This window comes from Colletotrichum navitas (genome assembly GCF_030913465.1).
Source record: "Colletotrichum navitas strain CBS 125086 chromosome Unknown LY79scaffold_11, whole genome shotgun sequence".
Taxonomy (NCBI): domain Eukaryota; kingdom Fungi; phylum Ascomycota; class Sordariomycetes; order Glomerellales; family Glomerellaceae; genus Colletotrichum; species Colletotrichum navitas.
This window is the reverse complement of record NW_026850557.1, coordinates 500,058-519,917: the sequence shown is the minus strand read 5'-3', so window position 1 is coordinate 519,917 and position 19,860 is coordinate 500,058. Positions and strand designations below refer to the sequence as shown.

The window sequence follows — 19,860 nt, the reverse complement described above, 5'->3', positions numbered from 1 at the left end:
ATCTAATCAGCAAAGGCCAGGTTAATCAACTTGTCAAATCCCGTCTACCTATCCAGCCAAGACAGACACCTCCCCTGGCCTGTCAGGGTGTCACAGGTACCATCGCCTCGACGCCGGATGCAGGCACACCAAGGACCCCTAAATCCTCGACAACTTCACTTCTTCCCCTCCCTACTTTCCCTCGCATCTGACCAAAAAGCTAACCATCACAACCCCGGCACACAGTCGCCAGAGACTTGAAGAAAAGAAAAGAAAAGAAAGAAAGACCAACCGCAGACACACGCCCACGATGCCTCCCATCCGCCTCGCGACCGCCTCCCCCGCCACCGGCCCCACGACGGCCGCAACCTTGCGCCACATTGCCCTCCTCGCCTCCCGCGCCTCCGCCCACGGCGCCGACCTACTCCTCCTCCCGGAAGCCTATCTCGGCGCCGGCTACCCTCGCGGCGCCTCCTTCGGCTCAAAGATCGGCTCCCGCGCCCCCGAGGGCCGTGACGAGTACCTCGCCTACTTCCGCGCCGCCGTCGACCTCGGTGACACCGTCGGCCACGACGGAGCCGGCGCCGGCGACAGGTGGCTGAGGCGCGAGCTGCCCGCCCAGAACGACTCCGCCAGCACCGCGCCTGACGAGGAGGGGAGGAAGACGCCCGAGAGGGGCGACGGCACGCGCGAGGAACTCGAGGCCGTCGCCAGCCGAACTGGCGTCTTCCTCGTCGTCGGCTGCATCGAGCGCGCCGGCGGCAGCCTATACTGTTCCGTCGTCTACGTCTGCCCTAGACTGGGCGTCATCGGGAAGCGGCGCAAGGTGATGCCCGTACGTCCAACTCAGACCCCCCCCCACCTTTACAACCAGGAACTATTCACCCCTCGCCCGAGATCAGACGTTGACAAACCCCCCAAGACCGCGACGGAGCGTCTCATCTGGGCCCAGGGCTCCCCCGCCACCCTCCGCGCCGTCTCCACCACCATCAAGGGCGTCCGCGTCAACCTCGCCGCCGCCATCTGCTGGGAGAACTACATGCCCCTCCTCCGCCAGGCCCTCTACGCTCAGAACGTCAACCTCTACCTCGCCCCCACCGCCGACGGCCGCGACACCTGGCTCCCGCTCATGCGCACCGTCGCCTGCGAAGGGCGCTGCTTCGTCGTCTCCTCCAACATGGCCGTTAGGCACCCCGGCACCCCGTCCGCGCCCTCCTCCTCCGCCGCGTGCGTCGTCGAGGACGGTTTCGAGATCGCCCTGCCCGGGAAGCCCCCCGCCAAACCCGCCAACGGCACGGCCGCCGGCCCGCCCCCCCGCAGCCGCCGTCGCAAGTCCGTCATCGTCGAGGACGGCAACGAGATCGTCCTCCCGGGCGAGCACGAGCCCCTCCCCGCCAACGGCTACAGCGACGTCGCCGGCTCAAGCGGCGGCACCGACGACACCAAGACCGCCGCCGCCGCCGATTGGGTCTCCCGCGGCGGCTCCTGCATTGTCGGCCCCTTTGGCGACGTCCTCGCCGGGCCCCAGTGGGAGGACGACGAGGGCATCATCTACGCCGACGTCGACTTTGACGACTGCGTCCGCGGCCGGCTCGACATAGACGTCGGCGCCAGCTACTCGCGAAACGACTCGTTCAACTTCTCCGTCAACGGCCTCGACCTCGACCCCTTGCCCTACTACTGAGGGCCGTGGCCGGCGCCCTTCCACACCTCTGCGTTCGCACGCATTGACGCTGGTTGGGATCCTGTGTGCCTTGGTCTAGGTAGCCAGAGTGCTGCGGGCTTGTAAGTGATTGCGTGATTGACGCCCTGAATTCACGATGACTTCCGCCTTCTCTAATTCACCAAGAAAAAGCGTATTCATGACTAGCGAGCACAAATTGTAGCTTCACACTCGTAATGCATGTATTTCAATTCATGTCTGACTCACGCCTTGACTGGCTACGGATGAGCCCCGTGATGATGGTGATGACCATAAAACCCCCGAATCCGAACCCGTATCCCTCCCAGTCCCCCGTGTAATGCCTGCCGAAAACACCGTGCCCCAGTTTCATTAATGCAAGAAAAGGTCGTCGATAGTCTTGGCGCATGCCGTCTCAGCGCTCCTCGTCATTCCTTGCCCGACTCGAGCCCTCGCCTCCGTCCTCAGCATCGTCCTTTTCCGACGCTTCCTGCGGACTAATCAGCGGGCTTGTCACGCCACCGATGCTGCCGTTGATGCTATCCGCCCGCCCGTGTCCCAACATTCCGCTCCGGATGCTCGCTCCGTCTCCGGCACCGCTCTGCTTCGGGTAAGAGCTGGTAGCAGGCGGAATACCAGTGGTCGAGTAGATGCTGGTGCGCTCGGCATTGGCGATGCGTGAGGTGCTTTGATGGAGACCCGGGGTCGTCGGCATGCCGGCGCCCTGATCGATGTTGGCGCTGAGGACGCTAAGGGGGAGGCTCTCCCGGCTGCCACCCCAGAGCGACGAGGGGGCCAAAGCGCGGACCGAAGCGTCCGTGTCAAGCGAACGCCGACGACGACGTTGAGAGGACGACGCCAAGGTGATGATGGATGCATTGTCGGTGAGAAGGTTATTGGCAGTCGCTGTCATATACGTCGTGGGACTGCTAGACCCCGCCGTTATGGGTGCAAGGTGGGCGGGGATGGCGGAGGCGGGCGAGGCTGTAGGAAACGGCTGGTTGAAGTGGATTGACTGGGTGTGACCCTGGTGCGAGGTGTGGTTGCCGTGGTTGATCGCGTTCGTTGGCATATGGGTGCCCCCGTTGTTTGGCGCAACGGACTGGATTGTGGTCAAGGTTGTTGTGAGGGATCGTACAGAGGGCGCGGGCGACGAGAAGGTGCTGTCTCCTCCCCTGCGAGACTCGACGCCGCCAACGGTTCGGCTCGTGCCGGCGACGGAAGGAGGGCCGTGGGACGGGGCTGAATGGGCCCCATCATGGTCCGTTGATATCGTAGGGGCCATAGATCTTGCGCCGGCGGTATTTGGGGCGCGGTCATCATCGGACGACATGCGGGACGACCGTTCGATCGAGGTTGCGCTTCCGCTAAGGGCGGTGGAGAATGAATAGGAGCTGGTCTCAACATCGACATCAACATCGGCATGGCTGGTCGAGCCTACCCGACCCGACTGTGGATAGGGGTTGTTGTTTTTGGAGGCTCGCAATTTGGGGTGGAGTTTGGCCTGCTGGCGCTTGGAAGTAGGGAGTCGGACGCCGGTTCCGTCGCTCGAGGAGGAACCCTTGAAGTTTGTGAGCTTCTTGACCCAGGTAGAGAAGGGGCGGCGGCGGCCCGCACGATCGGGGCGATCTAGCATGGTGTCAGTATCTCTGGGTGGCAAAAAAGGGTGCGGGCGAGATGGGACTCTGCTGAAGAATCGTGTGGTGGGCAAGCAGAAGCGACAGGAATGCGAATACAGGCGAGGAGGAGAAGGGCTGTTAGTTACCATGGGGCTGCAGCGCGGCCTCGGTCGTAGCCATTCGGTAGCCTCGCGATCAGGATAGAAGTAGAGAGGGATTCGTCGGGGCCAGTCGGTGAAAATGTTGCCCAAAGTTGTCCAGCTAAGGGGTTGGCGCGGCGGTGAAAGAACAGGAAAGTAACAAATTCGCCGGAAAGATGGGTTGGACAGGAGAGAGAACAAGCGGAACGACGAAGGCGGCGTTGGAGGGAGCGCGCGCGGGATAGAAGGGAGAGGAGGTCGGTCGGTCAGCGGGTGGGCGGGAAGTCGGATTCGGGCACGAAAGAAAGAGACGTGTGGGGAAAGTCGAGGGAATGTGAGCGCGAAATGTGGCGGTCTAAGACGGTGAGCAGGTAAGCAGTCGGACGGCGACGGGGGGTGGTTGTGGTGAGAAGAGGGAAGAGACGACGGGAATGAGTATTGAAGGAGAAACGAGGGCGCAAGACTGGGAATGGGACTGGGAATGGGAACGGATGGAAGTGGAAGCTGACCGACGGGATGGAACAGCACCCAAGTGAATGTGGATGGCAAGACGCCAGGGCGGATTGGGACGATCGGGGAACGTGGAGCTGGGTGGGCCTAGGCAGAGGGCGGCAGCACTGTCCACTGTCACTGCCATTGTCACTCACTGTCTGGGGCAAGGTTTAGGGGCAAGGCCTAGTCTAATTCTTAGGTACCTATCCGTACACTACACGACCATCAAGTTGCGAGAGGCGCACACGAGTACCCAGGTACTGAGGAGTGCCAGCCGGTTCCAAGTTAGGTAAGCAGCAGGCTTTCAGATTACAGGAGTCGTGTTCATCCAACTTGACATCCACGGGGAAGCGTCCCCCGCCTTTGGACCGTCGATCAGCGAGGCCCCAGTGGCCCCATCCCAAGCCCAATCTTCCTAGAATCCGGGAACGTCTCAGTCTGGTGCCGCCGGCTTGAAGGTGCCCAACTGGTCTCTGAAACTGGTGTGCATCGATCCCCGGCGGAGTGGTCCACCTAGATGCATGAATTATATAGACTACCAGCCTTCCTAGGTACAGCGTCTCGGGACTGGCTGCGGGGTGCGCTGAACCTCGATCGAGTGAGTTCTAGCCATTGGTACCTACCTATCTACCTACCTAGTATCCAGTGTCTCGGTAGGTAGGCCACTTTGTTGCGGATACGTCCGCTCACCTTACTTGACAAAGGTCGCAGTTGGGTGGATTGGAATTGGACTGGACTGATGGGCAAGACCGGGACCAAGGCGGGCTGAAGTCGGCGTGCTTGTAATCAAAGCGCAAAGGCTTTACTAGCCTACCTACTACTAGACACCTTACCTAGGTAGGTGGCCTGCTGGGTTCGGAGTCCATTCAAGCACTTCTGTTACATTGGTATTGTCCCTGCCTTGTCTGATTGCTTACTTAAGTTTTTTTTGCCAATGAGGCTGCATTACGTCATCAACGCCGTGCTACGCAAGCCGCTGTCGTCGTTGTCGTCGTCCTACCCCCGATATGTGATGTCAATTTTCGTCCTCAAAAAGTAGGTACCCAGACGCACGTACACCACTCCGCAACCGAGGCACCAAGACTTTGACCTGGACATCCCGCCCCTTAATGTGCAAGCATCTGGAAAACATCCTGATGCCTGAGTGCGAGGGATGCTGTACGATAGATTTGGGGGGGGAGAATGTGTGTCACATGTAAAACAACACTCAAATCATCTCAGCCACATTGTCCAACTTCAGGCGACAGCTGAAGCCCGACATATACAATGCCCACCTTTCTTTCCATCTTCTCTCTCTCAGTGGTCTATCGATAACCGCTCGCCGCTATTGCATGATCCGGGGTGAAACTTACACCATTCGCATCACCGCCCAGCCACACCCAACCACCTACTACCTAGTTATGTAAAACGCAACAAACGATTGGCAAGCCGCATGTCAAAGCTCTCGGCTCACTTTCTTACGCACTTGCTGCTTCCGGTCCCAGATGAAACTCTCAAGCCACGTGCGCACGTTCGTGTTACTGATAGGCAAGGTTACCTAGAGCTGCCAGTCGGTCACCAGAAGGGACGAGAAGGAGAAGGAGAAGGGGCCGTTTTTCTTATCTAATCTTATCCGGCACTTATCGCCACTTCGACGTCGCCAAGCATTAATCTAACCGCGCGCCACCTCAAATCAGTGTCCCGGACACTGCAAGTGGCAGCCCTAACTAATTAATCGCCATCTACGGATACCTAACCAACCTACCTACCTGCCTACCTTACGGCACAAGGAAGCTTTTATGCAGTAGTTCACGGCCATCTTCGGTGGTTCTCACTCATGCGCCTCGACATGGCTCTCCCATGTCCCAACAACCATCATGTCCATTAAGCCCCTGCCCGAAGACGTCATCCGCCGCATGAGGTCGTCTGCCACCGTGACCTCCATCAACGGTGTTGTCTGCGGCCTCGTCAAGAACTCCTTGGATGCAGGTGCCACCAGACTCAAAATCACCATAGACTATTCCCGTGGCAATTGCATCGTCGAGGACGATGGTTCGGGCATTCTACCCGTCGAATTTCGAGAGACGGGCGGGCTTGGCAGACTGCACCGTGAGTTGGCGGCACCATGTCACCCAGTCGACCCGCATCCGCTAACGCCCACTTAGACACATCCAGACACGCACCTGAATTTGAGTGCCACGGCGTCAACGGCAGCTTCCTCGCCTCGGTAGCTGCTCTATCTCTCTTGACCATCACCTCTCATCACCATCTGCACAACTCGCAAAACTCACTCACCATCCACAATTCGCGTGTCTTGGCCCGTAACATCCCCGCACTGCCAGAACAGCGTCTGGTCGCTTTCAACCATGGCACCCGTGTTACCGTTAGAGACCTTTTCGGCTCCATGGCCGTTCGAGTCAAGCAGAGAGCTGCGGCCTCCGAGAAGGCCGCCATCGACAGGGAATGGGGTCGCTTGGTGCACGATGTCGTTGTCATCCTGTTGGCTTGGCCGTCCGACGTGGCCCTCTTCGTCCGAGACACCGTCAACAGCAACGAGACACACTTTAGGCCCACCGCCACCCCCAGGTCGGAAATATTGACTCGTTCATCACGAATTCTGGCTCAGTCGGGTCTTGTAGACGGCTTGGGCCAAGCGCCCTGGACTCCCATCGGAGCGTCTGTAGGGAAACTGAGCATTCAAGGATGCATATCCTTGAACCCGGCGGCCACCCGGCGAGCTCAGTTCATCAGCTTTGGTATCCACCCTGTGACTAACGAACATGGGACAAAGGTCTTGTACAACGAGGTCAACCGTGTCTTCATCAAATCTGGTTTTACTGAAGAGGAGGAGGTAAAGGAGGATGTGGCCATTTCCAGCGACTCGCCCCTGGCAACATGGGGCGCGTCTTCGGGCAAAATTACCCGGTCAAAGCGTGGTTTGGAACGGTGGCCCATGTTCTACTTCCGAATCAGCTCTACCTCGCGAACACGCCCGCTTCTAAGCTCCTCCATTGAGGATCTTCTTGATGCCCGTAATTGCACCCTTGCCGATATCATCGACCTACTCAAGCTGGTCTGCTACGAGTTCTTGAAAAAACACCACTTTCGTCCACACAAGGTCACCACTTCACTTCGCGGATCTTCGAAACACAAGCAGAAAGATGAGCTCGGCGCAGCGTACTCGCGGGAAGAAGACAACCGGCCATTGGCGGCCTCGTTGCCATCTAGCCGGTCCAACTCTGTCACGCCTATATCGAGATCGCAATCTCCTTTTGATCTGTGGCAACGAGTGAAGGTCGGACGAGTACTGGAAGGCAAGTGGAAATCAGGTACATCGACTCCTACATCATCTGAAGCCTCCCGTGCAAAACCCGTGACGCCTCTTTCGGAGGAGGACTTGGGGGGTTCCGGGGCTTTACAGCCCAGCTTGCGATTTCTTGACGATTCGGGGAATCTGTTGCGCAAACCCTTTGAAGACTTGGATGCGAATTTCGCCTCGAAGGGGAATGAGCCAAGAGAGCGCGGCTGTGTGCGTCCACTGAGCCCCGCCACTGACGATCAGGTCCATTCACACCGTGAAACTTCGGGCCACATAATGGATGGTGGCCAAGTTTCGCCTTTGGAAGAGCCCTTAGGTGCATCCCAAACGCCAAAAGCCATTGACCCAGAGCCTCTCTCCTCATCCCAGTTCTTCGCGGCAAGCCGCAATCAGTCACAGCGGCAGGAACCTAGCGAATGGCTCAAAGGGCTGCTTTCTCAATGGGAAAACCCAGTCTTCCAGCCTGCTGAGCCTCCCGTGCCTCGCCTCAACGAAGGGACAATGGGAGGGCCCCATCGAGTAGCGATGCAATCCCTCGACCTAGACGCCGAGTGCACCCATGGAACCCACACGTCCAACATCAAACTGTCCGGGCGCATATCCAAAGCTGCCCTGGCGGACGCGGAGGTGGTCTCGCAAGTTGACCAGAAGTTCATTCTGGTAAAACTGAGACGAGATCAGGTTTCCGGCAGCGGTCGACCTGACTCGCAATTCAATTCCGTTCTGGTCCTTGTGGATCAGCACGCTGCTGATGAGAGATGCCGACTTGAGTCTTTGATGCGCGACTACTTCCGTCCGGCGAAAGGGTCGGGGGAGGTGATTGCAAAGACAGAAACGCTGCAGAAGCCTTTGCGATTCGAGTTCTCGGCCAAAGAATGCAAAATGCTGCGCAAGTATAATTATCATTTTCGCCGATGGGGTGTATTCTATGAGATAGAGGAGTCCGAGGAGGCTCAGTGGCGGCACAGGAGCAAACAGCTCTCAAAGGTGGACGTAACAGGTCTGCCACCGAGCATTCTCGAGAGGTGCCGGTCAGAGCCGAGATTGCTCGCCGAACTACTTCGTCAGGAGGTATGGAGGGCTGAAGAAGGGGAAGTGCCTCCGGTTCGACCCTTGACCCTCGCCAACGGAGGCCTCGGTCACGATATTGACTGGGTGTCCAACTTTCACGGGTGTCCCCAAGGAATTCTCGCCTTGCTCAACTCGAGATCCTGTCGCAGTAAGTTACCTCCCTCAGGGCCTCTAAGTAATCTCTACTGATCTCGCTAGGCGCCATCATGTTTAATGATGTTCTGTCCAAAGACGAATGCAAGTCTCTTGTTTTGCGTCTCAGTCGATGCTCGTTTCCTTTTCAATGTGCGCATGGGAGACCATCCATGGTACCTCTGGTTGATATGAGAACATTGAATATGAACCATGAATCACACCTAGACAGTTTTGGAAGCCGATTAAAGCAATCCGGCATGACAAAGTAAAACGTAATAACCGGCGTTTGGGATGACAGAGGCTGCTTTAAAGATACCCTACAGGAAATTTGCGTCTATAGAAACATTACTTCTGAAGCCATGGCCCGGCTTAAACGGTGTACACATCGGTATTTCACATGAAGCTAGACACCAAAGTCTTGCTACACATCCCTAAGTAGACATGCTTTGATGGACGAGAAACTACATATCAAGACTTGTGGGCGGAATCTGAAGTGATATGTGGCTGGTGCACCTCTACGCCACTGTGGCGCATATATGCAACTCTAATGTGCTCCATATTGATCGGACATCAGCGGCAGCAACAGCGACGACAGCTCCCAAGCTCCCCACAGCGGCGTCATTGGAGCGCGACGCACCGACGACGTCAATCAACAACCACCACATCGCTGCGCACTCCCTCGCCAAACCCGCCCTTCCCACGACTTGCTGCCGCCAGGAGATGTAGATATGGCCTTTCAGGTGCGTGTGCAATCTGTCACCTCTCTCCCCAAGCGCTTGCCGTACGAAGACTAGTACTGACCGTGGTCCGCAACAGTGGAAGGCATTCGACTTCTTCGACGTCAGCCAGGTCCGACTCGCCGACGACGAGACCCGTCTCTTTTTCGAGAGCAACGAGATCGCCAGCGTCTGCTCCGGCTCGGACAGTCTGTTTCTTGGTAGCTACGATGGATATGTCCGCATTGTCGGGGCGAGCTGGAAGGTGGTGAAGAGCTTTCAGGCCCACGATGTTGGAACGATCACACACATGCGCCAGATTGAGGGGACAAGCTTGCTGGTTACGGTCGCTGTAAGTGTACTCGCAGCTTTCCCAGATTCGCATGTATGGAACTGACGTCCGCGTAGGAAGACCTCAGTAGCGAGCCGGTGCTGAAGATATGGGCTCTGGACAAGCTGATCAAGAAGACGAACATGCCGACTTGCCTGAGCACCCTGAACATCAGTAATGGCAAGAAGCAGTTCCCCGTAAGACCCGTCTCACCCTCGAGTACCGAAGCACATATTAACCTGTTGGCGATGCAGATCTCGGCCATTGACGTCCTTGATAACCTAAGTCAAGTCGCAGTCGGCTTTGCCAACGGCGCCGTAACCCTGATCCGAGGCGACTTGGTCAACGACTTGGGAACCAGACAGAGAACCGTGCACGAATCCGAGGAACCGATTACCGGCGTTGAGTTGATGACCGACTCCCAGGGCCTCACAACCTTGTTCATCTCAACAACAACCCGGATCCTGAAGTTGAGCATCTCCAAGAGGGGCCACAGCTCTCCACCAAAGACTGTCGAGGACATGGGATGTCATGTTGATTGTATGACGGTCGATAAGAAGACTGGAGATGTGGTTGTGGCCAGAGAAGATGCCATCTATACCTACACAATGGAAGGCAGAGGAGTGCCACGCGCGTACGAGTCGGCGAAGCGGTTGGTGTCCATCTACCAGGACTACATCGCCCTGATATGCCCGCCCTCATCCTATACCTCAGACAAGCCGACTGACAACTTGCGCCGTCGCTTCGGTGGCGGTGCCGCGGACGCCCTCTTCAATGCATCCACCTTCGTTCTCCTGGAACCAGATCTCAGAGTTATAGGACACACACAGTCTCTGATTTCCCCGTTCAAAGCCATCTTCCAAATTTGGGGCGATCTCTTTATCCTTACGCAAGATGGCAAGATCAACCGGTACCACGAGAAGTCGTTACAACAGCGTCTCGAGATGCTGTACCAGCGCAATATGTTTCCCTTGGCCATCGAGCTGGCGCAAAAGTCTGGACTCGATGCCACGCAGCAGAGCGGGATTTTCCGACGCTTTGGTGATTACCTGTACCAGAAGGCCGATTATGACGGGGCTATGGTTCAATACATCAAGGCGATTGATACGACGGAGCCATCACAGGTCATCAGAAAGGTAACGTTCATCAACGGAGAGTATCAAAACAGGAAAGACTGACTGGCATGCGCAGTTCCTCGATACCCAACGGATACACAACCTTATCCAGTATTTAGAACAACTGCACGAACACCGCAAGGCGACATCTGATCACACGACGCTCCTTCTCAACTGCTATGCCAAACTCAAGGATATTGACAAGTTGGAAGCATTCATCAAGTCACCCGGTGATTTGAAATTCGATCTGGAAACCGCAATTTCAATGTGTAGGCAAGGAGGCTACTACGATCAAGCAGCCTATCTCGCCAAGAAGCACGGCGAAATTGATCTGGTCGTGGACATCCTGATAGAGGATTCAAAATCGTACAATGAGGCACTTGATTTCATTTGGCACCAAGACCCCGATGTGGTAAGTACACTGCGTTCTATGAGGACTACTGGAAACAATCTGACTTCTCCCAGGCGTACCCTTGTCTTAAGAAATACGCGAGAGTGCTGATCGAAAACTGCCCGAAAGATGCGACGACAGTGTTTGTCGATTACTATACGGGCAAGTATCGACCGAGATTGAATTTGATTCCGATTGAGGACAATGGAGAGACTGTCGCAGTCAGCGGTATGGTTGCTGGTGCAGCAAGCGCGGTTCAGAACCTCTCCAACTTTCTGCCTTTACCGTATATGAACACATCATCTCTTCAAAGCCCTGAGACACCAGGCAACGGGACTATGGCGATCAACGGCGCCACTCAGCTTATCTTAAACCCCGACGACATCCCGGTACCAAAATATACACCGCCGCCTCCGAGGACGGCCTTTTCCTCATTTATAGATCACCCGGATGAGTTCATTGTTTTCCTGGAGGCGTGTTTGGAGGAGAAGGGCCTAAAGGAGAGTGACAGGACAGATTTGTATACCACATTGTTCGAGATGTATCTGCACAAATCGAACGAGAAGAAGGGAGAGCAGCACCGGGAAGAGTGGGAAAACAAGGCCAAGAAGCTCATCGAGGGCGAGGACATTCCCATGGAGAGCTCCAATGTGCTCCTCTTATCGCACTTGTCCGACTTCAAGGACGGCACGACGCTGGTCAAGGAGCAGTCTGGCCTTCTCTTCGACATCTTCCGTTCTTACACATCGGCCAAGGATACCCGCGGAGCCATCAAAGCGCTCCGCAAATACGGGCCTGAGGAGCCCCAACTATACCCGGCCGCCCTAGCGTACCTCACCTCCGACCCGCGAATACTGGAGGAAGCCGGTTCGGAGGAGCTTTCCGCGGTCCTCAACAAGATCGATAAGGACGGCCTAATGGCGCCGCTACAAGTCATACAGACCCTCGTCGGCCAGTCGGGCTCGTCGGGTGGCGTGGCGACCATGGGCATGATCAAGCCCTACCTCCACGAAACGATCGAACGCGAGCGCAAGGAGATCGCGGCCAACCGGCGGCGCATCTCGGCGTTCCGTAGCGAAACGGAGCAGAAGCGGGCGGAGCTGGCCGACCTCGGCTCCAAGCCGGCCGTGTTTCAATCGACGCGGTGCGCCGTCTGCACGGCGCCGCTTGACCTGCCGGCGGTGCACTTCCTCTGCAAGCACAGCTTCCACCAGCGGTGCCTGCGCACCGAGGGCGAGTGCCCGCAGTGCGCCAACGACAACGCGACGATCCGCGCGCTGCGCAAGACGCAGATGGAGACGGCCGGCAAACACGACTTGTTCAAGGCCGAGCTGGAGCGCAGCGAGGACCGGTTCGCCACGATAGCCGAGTGGTTCGGCCGCGGCGTCATGGAGCCGCCCAGTGCCGACACGGCGTAAGCGACATAGGGATGGATGGGAGTTGGAAGTTAAGCTAGGCCAGGCCGATCGCCGGCAGGGTTGTACTGGTTAGCGGGGAACGGGTCTCGGCAGGGTGGAATCGGCGGGAAGAGAGACCGGCCCTTCTGTCTCGACCATCGTTGACGGCTAGGCATGGTGGTAGTGGCGAACATGACGGCGAGGACGATAGAGAAGCCGGGGCTAGTTGTTTCGTCGCGTAATTAATGTCAGCTTCATCTGGGGGAAGGGGGAATGCTTAGTCCAACGGAACCCTGTTAGAATGAGAGGGAAAATACCATATTCCTTTTTTTGTTATTTCATCTTCCCGTTTTGATTCTGCCCAGCTTCCCTATCCCCCCAATCGGCGTCCATCCTTTTTGACCCAAGGAAAGCTAGCTCTCCCAGCTCCACACAATGGCGTGGACTGCAGGAAACCCGCATGCCGTCGGGCAGAAGCCCGTTCGTTACCCAGGAGGGAGCAAACCCACAGTTCTGTGAGCTCGCACGAGTAGCGGTCACTGCTGGCGGCTCTAGCGGGCCGAAATTCCCTGTTGGCGAGCAAGTCCATGCTCCCGAGACAGGTGCCGAAGCTCTTCTCGGACTCATCGACGCATCCCTGGCCACATACCCCCGCCCCCCCCCCCCCCTCATCCCCTTTTTTCTTCCTACGTTACTAATCCTAGTTACAGGATATATACAACAAGGGGTGTGGTCCTAGCCCGCGATGCCGAGGGAGGGAGCGGATGAGATGGCGAGAATGCATCGGGCCACAGGCTTTGCTGGAGTGGATAGACGTCACGGGTAAGGGAACAAGTCGGGGGGGGGGGGGGGGGGGGGGGGGAGGGTTGACGTTTTGGGTTTTTCGACACGCGACCTCGTTCAACATCCTTTTTTGCCCGGGTCCTAGATTGGGGGGCCCCGTTGATGATACCAGACGGTCCAGACGACCTTTCCCCCCTCCCGCCCTCTTTGCTTGAGTGCCCGTCCGTCCATCTGTAAATGTCAGCAACCGCAAAAGCAATATATAAAATAAAAAAACGACCGTCCTTGGGCCCCTTGTGGAGACCCTCGACGCGGTTCGACAAGGGGAAAGAAAAGTGGCTGTTTTTTTTCCTGTCTGCCAGCAGGAAGAGAGAGGGGGGGGGTCCGGCATCGGCGTTCCCCACCATCCCAACCTTTTCCTTATGTTTACCCGTTGAACCTGGGCCCCCCCTTTGCCAGATTCGACCGCCCGCATCAATTTTCACCTTGCGGGGAAGAAGGAGAGAGAGGAGAGAAGCAGGTAAGGGGGGAGGCGGGAGGGCCGGGGGGGCGTATGTGTTCGTGGCCCAAATCAATGGGTACAGTGAAGAAAAATGTGGCGGGCAAGGGATGTATGTATGTGTGTGTTGTCCGGCCGTGAAGAACGGTGAAGGACCGAACCGGTTAGAGCCCGACCGGGTATGGATGCGGCGCCGGCGCCGGCGGCAGCGGCAGCAGCGACATACGACAGGTCATTCGCTATAGCGCGGGACAGTTGCAGGGGGCATGGCAGGCACGGTTAGCGTGGCAGGCAAGCTCTTGTCCATCAAGCAACATGTGTGTGTGTGTGTGTGTTTTGTATTGTCTCTATTCTTAGACGAAGATTGTCATCTGTCTTTCTCATTCTCCGCGCCCGTCGCTGGTTTGGGCGGGGAATATGGAGCGAGGAAGGGATTTACATGCAGAAATGGTACTAAAAAATGCCTCTCTACTCGCTCCAGGAAGCATCCAAGAAAAAGCGCCGTCGCTCCGGGACTATGACAGAAAAATGATACTCGTCCAACATTACAAAGCAGAAAGCCTTCCCGAAACCTCGCTCTTGATGCTTGAAATTGACAGACTTGTTGGGGCCTTGGGGTCCCCAAAGTTGACCGCGAGAGACTATGACCACCCCCGTTTCCCGCTCGCACTCCGCTTCCCAATCGAAACAAATAAAATATCAGGGGAGGAAGTTCTTTTTGTGAAAGACAATGCGTCCTCCATGACCCCGCCTTGCTACGCAATCATCATCCATCCGGCCCAACGGGCAATCCATCTGCATTCCGCTAGGCGTCCTGGCCCAACGGCCAAGTCCTCATCTATCCGTCCATTCGTGTCCACGTGTAAGTCGTCTCATTCTGCTTAGACGGATCTCTCGCAGTTCGTATGTCGGAGACGCACAATCATCCATTAGAGAAGTGTTCAAACCAAAGCAAAGAGAGATCTTGGCCGCTGAGATGCAGAAAATGACGCGGTCGTCGTTGTCTGGCTCCTTGAAAGGGAACATGCACAACGGTCCGTACACATTACCACCAAAGAATCCGCCGAAGTTTGGCCAATTCTGCTCCATCTTGGTGCTGCTTGACGCTGACCAGGCAAGATCCTTCTCTATAATGTAAATGATATGTGTTTGGGAAATGTCCACAAGGCAAGGCTCCGCATGACAATGTGTGCAATTTTATTGCATGCTGTTCTTTGGGTATGCTTCAAACGAGAAACGAAATCAAATCCAAGAGGGGAGGTTGGTGGGGTTCTGATCGGGAAAACTCAGAAATCGGTTGGCCAAATATATGAATGCTATACCAGCAAGCCAGTATACAGTTTGAAAATGTGTACATGTACTCGTCGTGCAGATACATGACGCTTAGTCGGCGTAGGTGATGACCTCTTCGCCATGAATGACAACTTTCTTGGCTGTCTCGGTGCTGGCAATGCTGACATTTGTGTCGCGCCGCCTCGCGCCAAAGGAAATTCGTTCAACGTGGGCGTTTGTTGACTTCTTCTTCTTCGACTTTGCCATCAACAACCCCTCGTCGCTGTCGCTATCATCGTTGTCACCATCCTCCTGTGCGCGGAGTTCTGGAGTGCGATGGATTGAAGGAGGCGTCTTGTATACAGGACTGGCCGTGATCCGCAGGGGCATCGAACCAGAATCAAATGAAGCATTGTGTTTGTCAAACCGATCCTGCTGCTCGTACTGCTCCAAAGGAAACCCGGCCATCGGCTCCTTGACAAGGGCTGGGGGCGTAAGCGAGTCGGTGGTCTCCAACAGCGTCGGCTTGCTGTTGGCAACACCAGGCTCCACGGGTTCGGCGTCGAGATCGGCCGAGACCGAGCTCGAACCGCTCAGGAGGGCAGGCAGAGAAGGGTCTGACTGAAAGGCGAGCATCTCATCCTTGAAAGGATGGGTGGTAGACGAGATTGGACTGTTGACATCGCTCGGGCTTGTCAAGGGAGAAGCCAGCCCGCCGCCACTGGATGCTGAACGCGAAGATTGTCTTGTTTCCATCGTGTCTTGACGGGAAGGAGGCGGCGTCGTGCCGAATAACTCATCGTCGGGCGAGATGGGGCAGGGGACGTCTGTTGGGTCGATGACTGCAACGTCCGACCTAGAATCGTCCAGAGCTTGCTGGGCAACTTGGAGCTGGTGCTCTTCAATCTGCTTGCGGTGCAGCTCGTCTCTCGCGCGCGCAAACGATTCGGGCGTGGATGTATTGTACTTCCGGGGGGGCGGCGTTCTGGCCTCCGGCACGTCCCGGACGCTTTCAATCCTGTGGGCCGTCTGGGGTCTCTCGTCCAGATCGGTAGTGCCTCTCTGGTTCTCGTAAATGTTGGAGTCCGACTGGGGTTGGCCGTGCTGATAACCGGTGACGGACCGAGCAGAGAAGAAGAGGGGCGAAGGCAAGCCGTTGCTGACCTGCTTCGCCTTGCCCAGGTCGACGGATCGCATGGCCCGGGGCCTGCCGGGGATGCTAGGCATCCGGTGCAGGGTGCCAGGGACGCTCGCGGTCGTCACGCTTACTTGTGCGAGAGCGCGCTTGTCTTGCTCTCTAAAGACGCCACGTTCGGCCGAGCGCGCCCGCAAAGCCTCCTCTGTCAGGGCGTCGTATCCGCGCGTCTGTCGCATGTCCCTGACTGGGTCGGCAAGTGTCTTGTCCGCAAGAGGGGTCGGAGGCACAGTCTTCACCTCGGGCAAGCTCGCCGTTAGAGTCAGAAAGCTGTTGCCATTTGAGGGGCTCTGAGAGTATCGGTACGGCCTCCAGAGTGTTGAATTCCCAGGTATCGTGGACTGGTCCGACGGCGAAGCTGTGCCGCTGTTCGTTCTGGAATCATTGCTGTACTGCAGGGCCTGCAGCAAGGTGGTCCCTGCAGGTGGGGGTACAGCGGTCGCGAGAGGATCGTATGGAGACTCGTACGGGGACGCGGTCTGGCTGTAGACCAATGGATGCTCGGAATTTAGGGCGAAGTCCTTGGCGTTGATAAAGTAGGATTCATCGCTCTTCAAGCTTTTCCGACGGGCTTCACGCGAGTGTGGTGTGGGAGGCACGTTGGACATGCTGTCTCCAGCCGAGCTGGCGGCGCTGCTGGCAGCGCGGCGCCGAGACCGGCTATCGCTCCGATCGCCTAAAGGGTGCATCAGCTTTCCGACGGCCTTCTTTACTGTGGATCGCGCTCGCTCCAGAAAGGCGATGGGAACGACGGCATGGGCGGTCTCCTTGTCGTTGACCTGCACACGCCTGCCCTGGGACGGTCGCGCCGGGTCGGTGTCGTCGATCCAGGTGATGGGGTTCGGGATGCCCTGAACGACCCACGGGTGCCTCTTGATATCCCGCAGACGGATTCGCTTCTCCGGGTTCTTGGTGAACATCTGGCGCAGGAGGTCGTAGAGAAGGTTGTCGATGTCCTCGTAAGCCAGCTCGTTGTCGTCTCTGTAGGGCGGCACGTTATGACGCTTGAAGAGAGACTCCGAGTTGGGGGGCGTGGACGGGTCCACCGGCTTAAGGCGTTTCCGCGGGATGAAGACTTCCTCGGTCGCGATCTTACGGAACATTTGCCATTCGTCTTCGGCCTGGAAAGGGATCCTAGCGTAGATGAGGCAGTAGAGCGTGACGCCCAACGACCAAATGTCAATCATTTCGGAGATTTTTGGCTGTTCCATGCGATCGGCGTCGGTGTAGCACAGTTCAGGTGCGAAGAAAGCCGGCGTGCCGACAGTCTTGGCCAGCTCGAGGTCATCGTCGAAATCCTGGGCCTCCGATTCCGAAACGGTCTCGTCGTCGGGTTCACCATCTCGGATGGGGCGGCCAAAGTACGAAACGCCAAAGTCGGAAATCTTGACTCGGTGGTCTCTCGTCCAAAGCAAGTTGGCGGGCTTGATGTCTCTGTGCACGACACCCTGGTAGTGCAGGTATTCCAAGCCCAAGACAGTGTCTCGGAAGGTGGTTCTCGCCTGCTCAATGGTGAAGCAAGGAACGTATGAAAAGTCTTCAGCAAAGGGGTCGTGCATCCGAGAGTTCCAGTCAACCGAAGACATGTGCGAGATGATGGAATCAGCCATACTGGGTGACCGACCGCGCATGGCGGCGTCTTCCATATAGGCGCCGTACATGGTCCCTTCCAGAGCGGTGGCCGAGCCCGGGTTGCTCCGTAGGGCACCCGGCGTCTCCATGTCGTCAGTCTCGATGATGGCCTCCTGGTCATAGACGGCGGCCTCTCTGATGGACTTGACCGACTGTGACCGTGACGGTGCTCTCGACGTGGCTCGCGAAGCCTGCAGGGAACTCGGCTGGGAAGTTTCGCCTGGAACGTAGGCCAGATTGCTCAAGTCGTCTCTAGATGGGACGCGGGAGTGTGACCCGTTACTAGCGTCATCGTAGACGCCGAATTCATTGCTCCAGAACCCCATGTTGGCCTGGGACATCTTGGCACGCTTCAACTCTCTCAGAGCCAAGCGCCTATCCATGATCAGGTTATACTGCTCCTCCTCGGGTGTGGGCGGTTCGCCGCGGGCTTCTCTCTCGATACGGCGACGCTCGTGGTAGCAGATGTGAGGGAGACCCTTCTTTCTCCAGACGACCTCGCCCAACTCGACATGTTCGAGGATCAAATATATCTTTTTGAGTTCCGGGTCGTCGATGATCTCGAGTAGCGAGACGACGTTGGGGTGTCTCATCTTTTTGAGGATGGCGATTTCCCGCATTGTCTTTTCTTGGGGAGACATGGCCATGACCTTGCCGAGTCGACGCTTCTTGGAGTAGCGCGGAATGATCTTGATGGCAACGTTTTCGCCAGTCTCGAGGTTTCGGGCTAGCTTGACCTTTCCGTGCATACCCCTGCCGATTTCTTCAATGACCTCATACTGATTGATGAGTTTGCGACCGGTGATGCTGTCGGAATCGATCAAGGCTTTGTGTGTCCTATCGTTCGAACATGGTTAGCTTATCAGATGATGGTTCCCTGGTCGCGGGGTTTACGATCAAACGTCCCCATGTCGGGTAAAGCGATGCGCAAGCGCGACCATGAGTGTGGCGTCGACGTAAAAGCAGCATCGCCAGCGGGGTAGGCAGCGTGGACAGAACGGTACAACGGCGAGGGATGGAGGGACTCACTCTCTGACTTTGTGGTTTTGCAATGGGTGCAGGTAGGGGCTCTTCTCGACGCTGGGAGTGTTGGAGTCGGACGAGGGGTAGACCGGAAAGTTCATTTTCGGACGTGGATTCGAGGGGCTGAAGAGACCGGGCGAGGTCATGGGAGTGCTAGCGGAAGACCTCGAAGGCAGCACGTTGGGAGTGGGCTGGACGAGAGACTGCAGGTGAGGGTGGGGATTGTTCCTCTGGTGAGAATGTTGTGGTTCCATGGTTTGCGTGGAAAGGCTGAGGATGGACTGGTCGGGGAAGTCTCAATCGGCGATTCGACATGCTGAGGCGCATGAGAGTACGTAGGACGGGCTCGCACGGCGGCCGAAAAAGCGATAGAGAGACGGCGATGGATCGAAACTCAGGTAGCCATGATAGTGTGCCGCGGGCAAACTCAGGCGAGACGGGTCGGGGAGGACGCAAGAGTCGCCGAAGCAGTTTCGGGGGGCGAAGACGTGGACGTGAAGCGGAAAGTTGCGGTGACGGTGCCGAGGAGGCGGGTTGGTTCGCAGTTGGCAGTTGGCGGTATTTCAAACGATGATGTGTGTGATTGTGCGTCGAAAGAGTTGTCGTCGTTGTCGGGTACGTTGGTCGTTGTCGTCGTAGTCGTCGGTGGAATAAATAGAAGGAGTGCTGGCAGAAGAAAAGGCAAGATTACTGGAGGCGAAAGACGGCGGTGACTGACGGCAAGGTGAGGTATTGACGAGGCGAGATGTGAAGTCAAAAGCGGATGAGAGAGAAGACGGGAGACTGGACCCAGGAGGTTTGAAGGTTGGCAGGCACCAGGTACTTCTGGGGGGAGGGGGGTGATGGGACTAAAAGACAACGAGGGGAGCGACAAGACGAGGGATCTCAGTCTTTTTTGGTGTGTGTGTGTGTGTGTGGGTGGGTGGGTGTATCTGTACGGTATGTGGGCAGTAGGTAGGTGTGGATCAACGATGGTGGGTAGTGGTAGGTGGTGGGTAAGTAATGGTGTGTGCCGGGCAAGGTTGGGAATCGGGAGGGGATGGGAAGAGTGGAGGGGGCAGGGGGGGAGAGGGAGGAGGGGAGGAGGGTAA

General features: G+C 56.9%; 8 protein-coding genes across 8 annotated transcripts; 5 read left to right on the top strand and 3 right to left on the bottom strand.

Moving 5' to 3' along the window:
* Positions 1 to 289: 289 nt before the first annotated feature.
* LY79DRAFT_508951 (carbon-nitrogen hydrolase) lies at positions 290 to 1,663 on the top strand (the record flags this gene model as incomplete). Its single annotated transcript, XM_060554002.1, has 2 exons — positions 290 to 814; positions 902 to 1,663. The coding sequence occupies 2 exons, from the start codon at positions 290 to 292 to the stop codon at positions 1,661 to 1,663; spliced, it is 1,287 nt and encodes a 428-aa protein (XP_060417548.1).
* Positions 1,664 to 2,075: 412 nt separating this feature from the next.
* On the bottom strand, positions 2,076 to 3,459 carry LY79DRAFT_587930 (uncharacterized protein; the record flags this gene model as incomplete). Its single annotated transcript, XM_060560842.1, has 2 exons — positions 2,076 to 3,289; positions 3,426 to 3,459. The coding sequence occupies 2 exons, from the start codon at positions 3,457 to 3,459 to the stop codon at positions 2,076 to 2,078; spliced, it is 1,248 nt and encodes a 415-aa protein (XP_060417547.1).
* A 2,105-nt stretch (positions 3,460 to 5,564) lies between these two features.
* On the top strand, positions 5,565 to 8,871 carry LY79DRAFT_51285 (uncharacterized protein). The gene is made up of 2 exons (XM_060554425.1): positions 5,565 to 8,428; positions 8,479 to 8,871. The coding sequence occupies exons 1-2, from the start codon at positions 6,016 to 6,018 to the stop codon at positions 8,682 to 8,684; spliced, it is 2,619 nt and encodes an 872-aa protein (XP_060417546.1). The 5' UTR covers positions 5,565 to 6,015; the 3' UTR covers positions 8,685 to 8,871.
* Positions 8,872 to 9,015: 144 nt separating this feature from the next.
* Positions 9,016 to 12,699, top strand: LY79DRAFT_626406 (vacuolar membrane protein). Its single transcript, XM_060562109.1, has 6 exons — positions 9,016 to 9,155; positions 9,232 to 9,483; positions 9,540 to 9,659; positions 9,717 to 10,598; positions 10,654 to 10,989; positions 11,043 to 12,699. Exons 1-6 carry the CDS (start codon positions 9,144 to 9,146, stop codon positions 12,384 to 12,386), a joined length of 2,946 nt encoding a protein of 981 aa, XP_060417545.1. The 5' UTR covers positions 9,016 to 9,143; the 3' UTR covers positions 12,387 to 12,699.
* LY79DRAFT_543917 (uncharacterized protein) lies at positions 12,700 to 13,029 on the bottom strand. The gene has a single exon (XM_060557092.1). The coding sequence runs from the start codon at positions 12,952 to 12,954 to the stop codon at positions 12,736 to 12,738; it is 219 nt and encodes a 72-aa protein (XP_060417544.1). The 5' UTR covers positions 12,955 to 13,029; the 3' UTR covers positions 12,700 to 12,735.
* Positions 13,030 to 13,233: 204 nt separating this feature from the next.
* LY79DRAFT_51246 (uncharacterized protein) lies at positions 13,234 to 13,978 on the top strand. Its single transcript, XM_060554372.1, has one exon. The coding sequence runs from the start codon at positions 13,386 to 13,388 to the stop codon at positions 13,890 to 13,892; it is 507 nt and encodes a 168-aa protein (XP_060417543.1). The 5' UTR covers positions 13,234 to 13,385; the 3' UTR covers positions 13,893 to 13,978.
* LY79DRAFT_51240 (uncharacterized protein) lies at positions 13,947 to 14,824 on the top strand. The gene is made up of 2 exons (XM_060554364.1): positions 13,947 to 14,681; positions 14,767 to 14,824. The coding sequence occupies exon 1, from the start codon at positions 14,065 to 14,067 to the stop codon at positions 14,530 to 14,532; it is 468 nt and encodes a 155-aa protein (XP_060417542.1). The 5' UTR covers positions 13,947 to 14,064; the 3' UTR covers positions 14,533 to 14,681; positions 14,767 to 14,824.
* LY79DRAFT_51244 (uncharacterized protein) lies at positions 14,782 to 19,338 on the bottom strand. The gene is made up of 2 exons (XM_060554370.1): positions 18,776 to 19,338; positions 14,782 to 18,583 (listed from the first exon to the last, which is right to left on the bottom strand). The coding sequence occupies exons 1-2, from the start codon at positions 19,021 to 19,023 to the stop codon at positions 15,031 to 15,033; spliced, it is 3,801 nt and encodes a 1,266-aa protein (XP_060417541.1). The 5' UTR covers positions 19,024 to 19,338; the 3' UTR covers positions 14,782 to 15,030.
* Between the last annotated feature and the right edge of the window lie 522 nt (positions 19,339 to 19,860).

Excerpts from the sequence above, each read along its gene's own strand:
- LY79DRAFT_51285 (XM_060554425.1), top strand. The coding sequence starts at position 6,016 with ATGTCACCCAGTCGACCCGCATCCGCTAACGCCCACTTAGACACATCC. Across the intron at positions 8,429-8,478 it reads CAACTCGAGATCCTGTCGCA|GCGCCATCATGTTTAATGAT; the intron begins GTAAGTTACCTC and ends TGATCTCGCTAG.
- LY79DRAFT_626406 (XM_060562109.1), top strand. Across the intron at positions 9,660-9,716 it reads ATGGCAAGAAGCAGTTCCCC|ATCTCGGCCATTGACGTCCT; the intron begins GTAAGACCCGTC and ends TTGGCGATGCAG. Across the intron at positions 10,990-11,042 it reads GGCACCAAGACCCCGATGTG|GCGTACCCTTGTCTTAAGAA; the intron begins GTAAGTACACTG and ends GACTTCTCCCAG.
- LY79DRAFT_543917 (XM_060557092.1), bottom strand. The coding sequence starts at position 12,954 with ATGGACTTGCTCGCCAACAGGGAATTTCGGCCCGCTAGAGCCGCCAGC.
- LY79DRAFT_51246 (XM_060554372.1), top strand. The coding sequence starts at position 13,386 with ATGTCAGCAACCGCAAAAGCAATATATAAAATAAAAAAACGACCGTCC.
- LY79DRAFT_51240 (XM_060554364.1), top strand. The coding sequence starts at position 14,065 with ATGGAGCGAGGAAGGGATTTACATGCAGAAATGGTACTAAAAAATGCC.
- LY79DRAFT_51244 (XM_060554370.1), bottom strand. The coding sequence starts at position 19,023 with ATGGAACCACAACATTCTCACCAGAGGAACAATCCCCACCCTCACCTG. Across the intron at positions 18,584-18,775 it reads CAAAACCACAAAGTCAGAGA|GACACACAAAGCCTTGATCG; the intron begins GTGAGTCCCTCC and ends TTCGAACGATAG.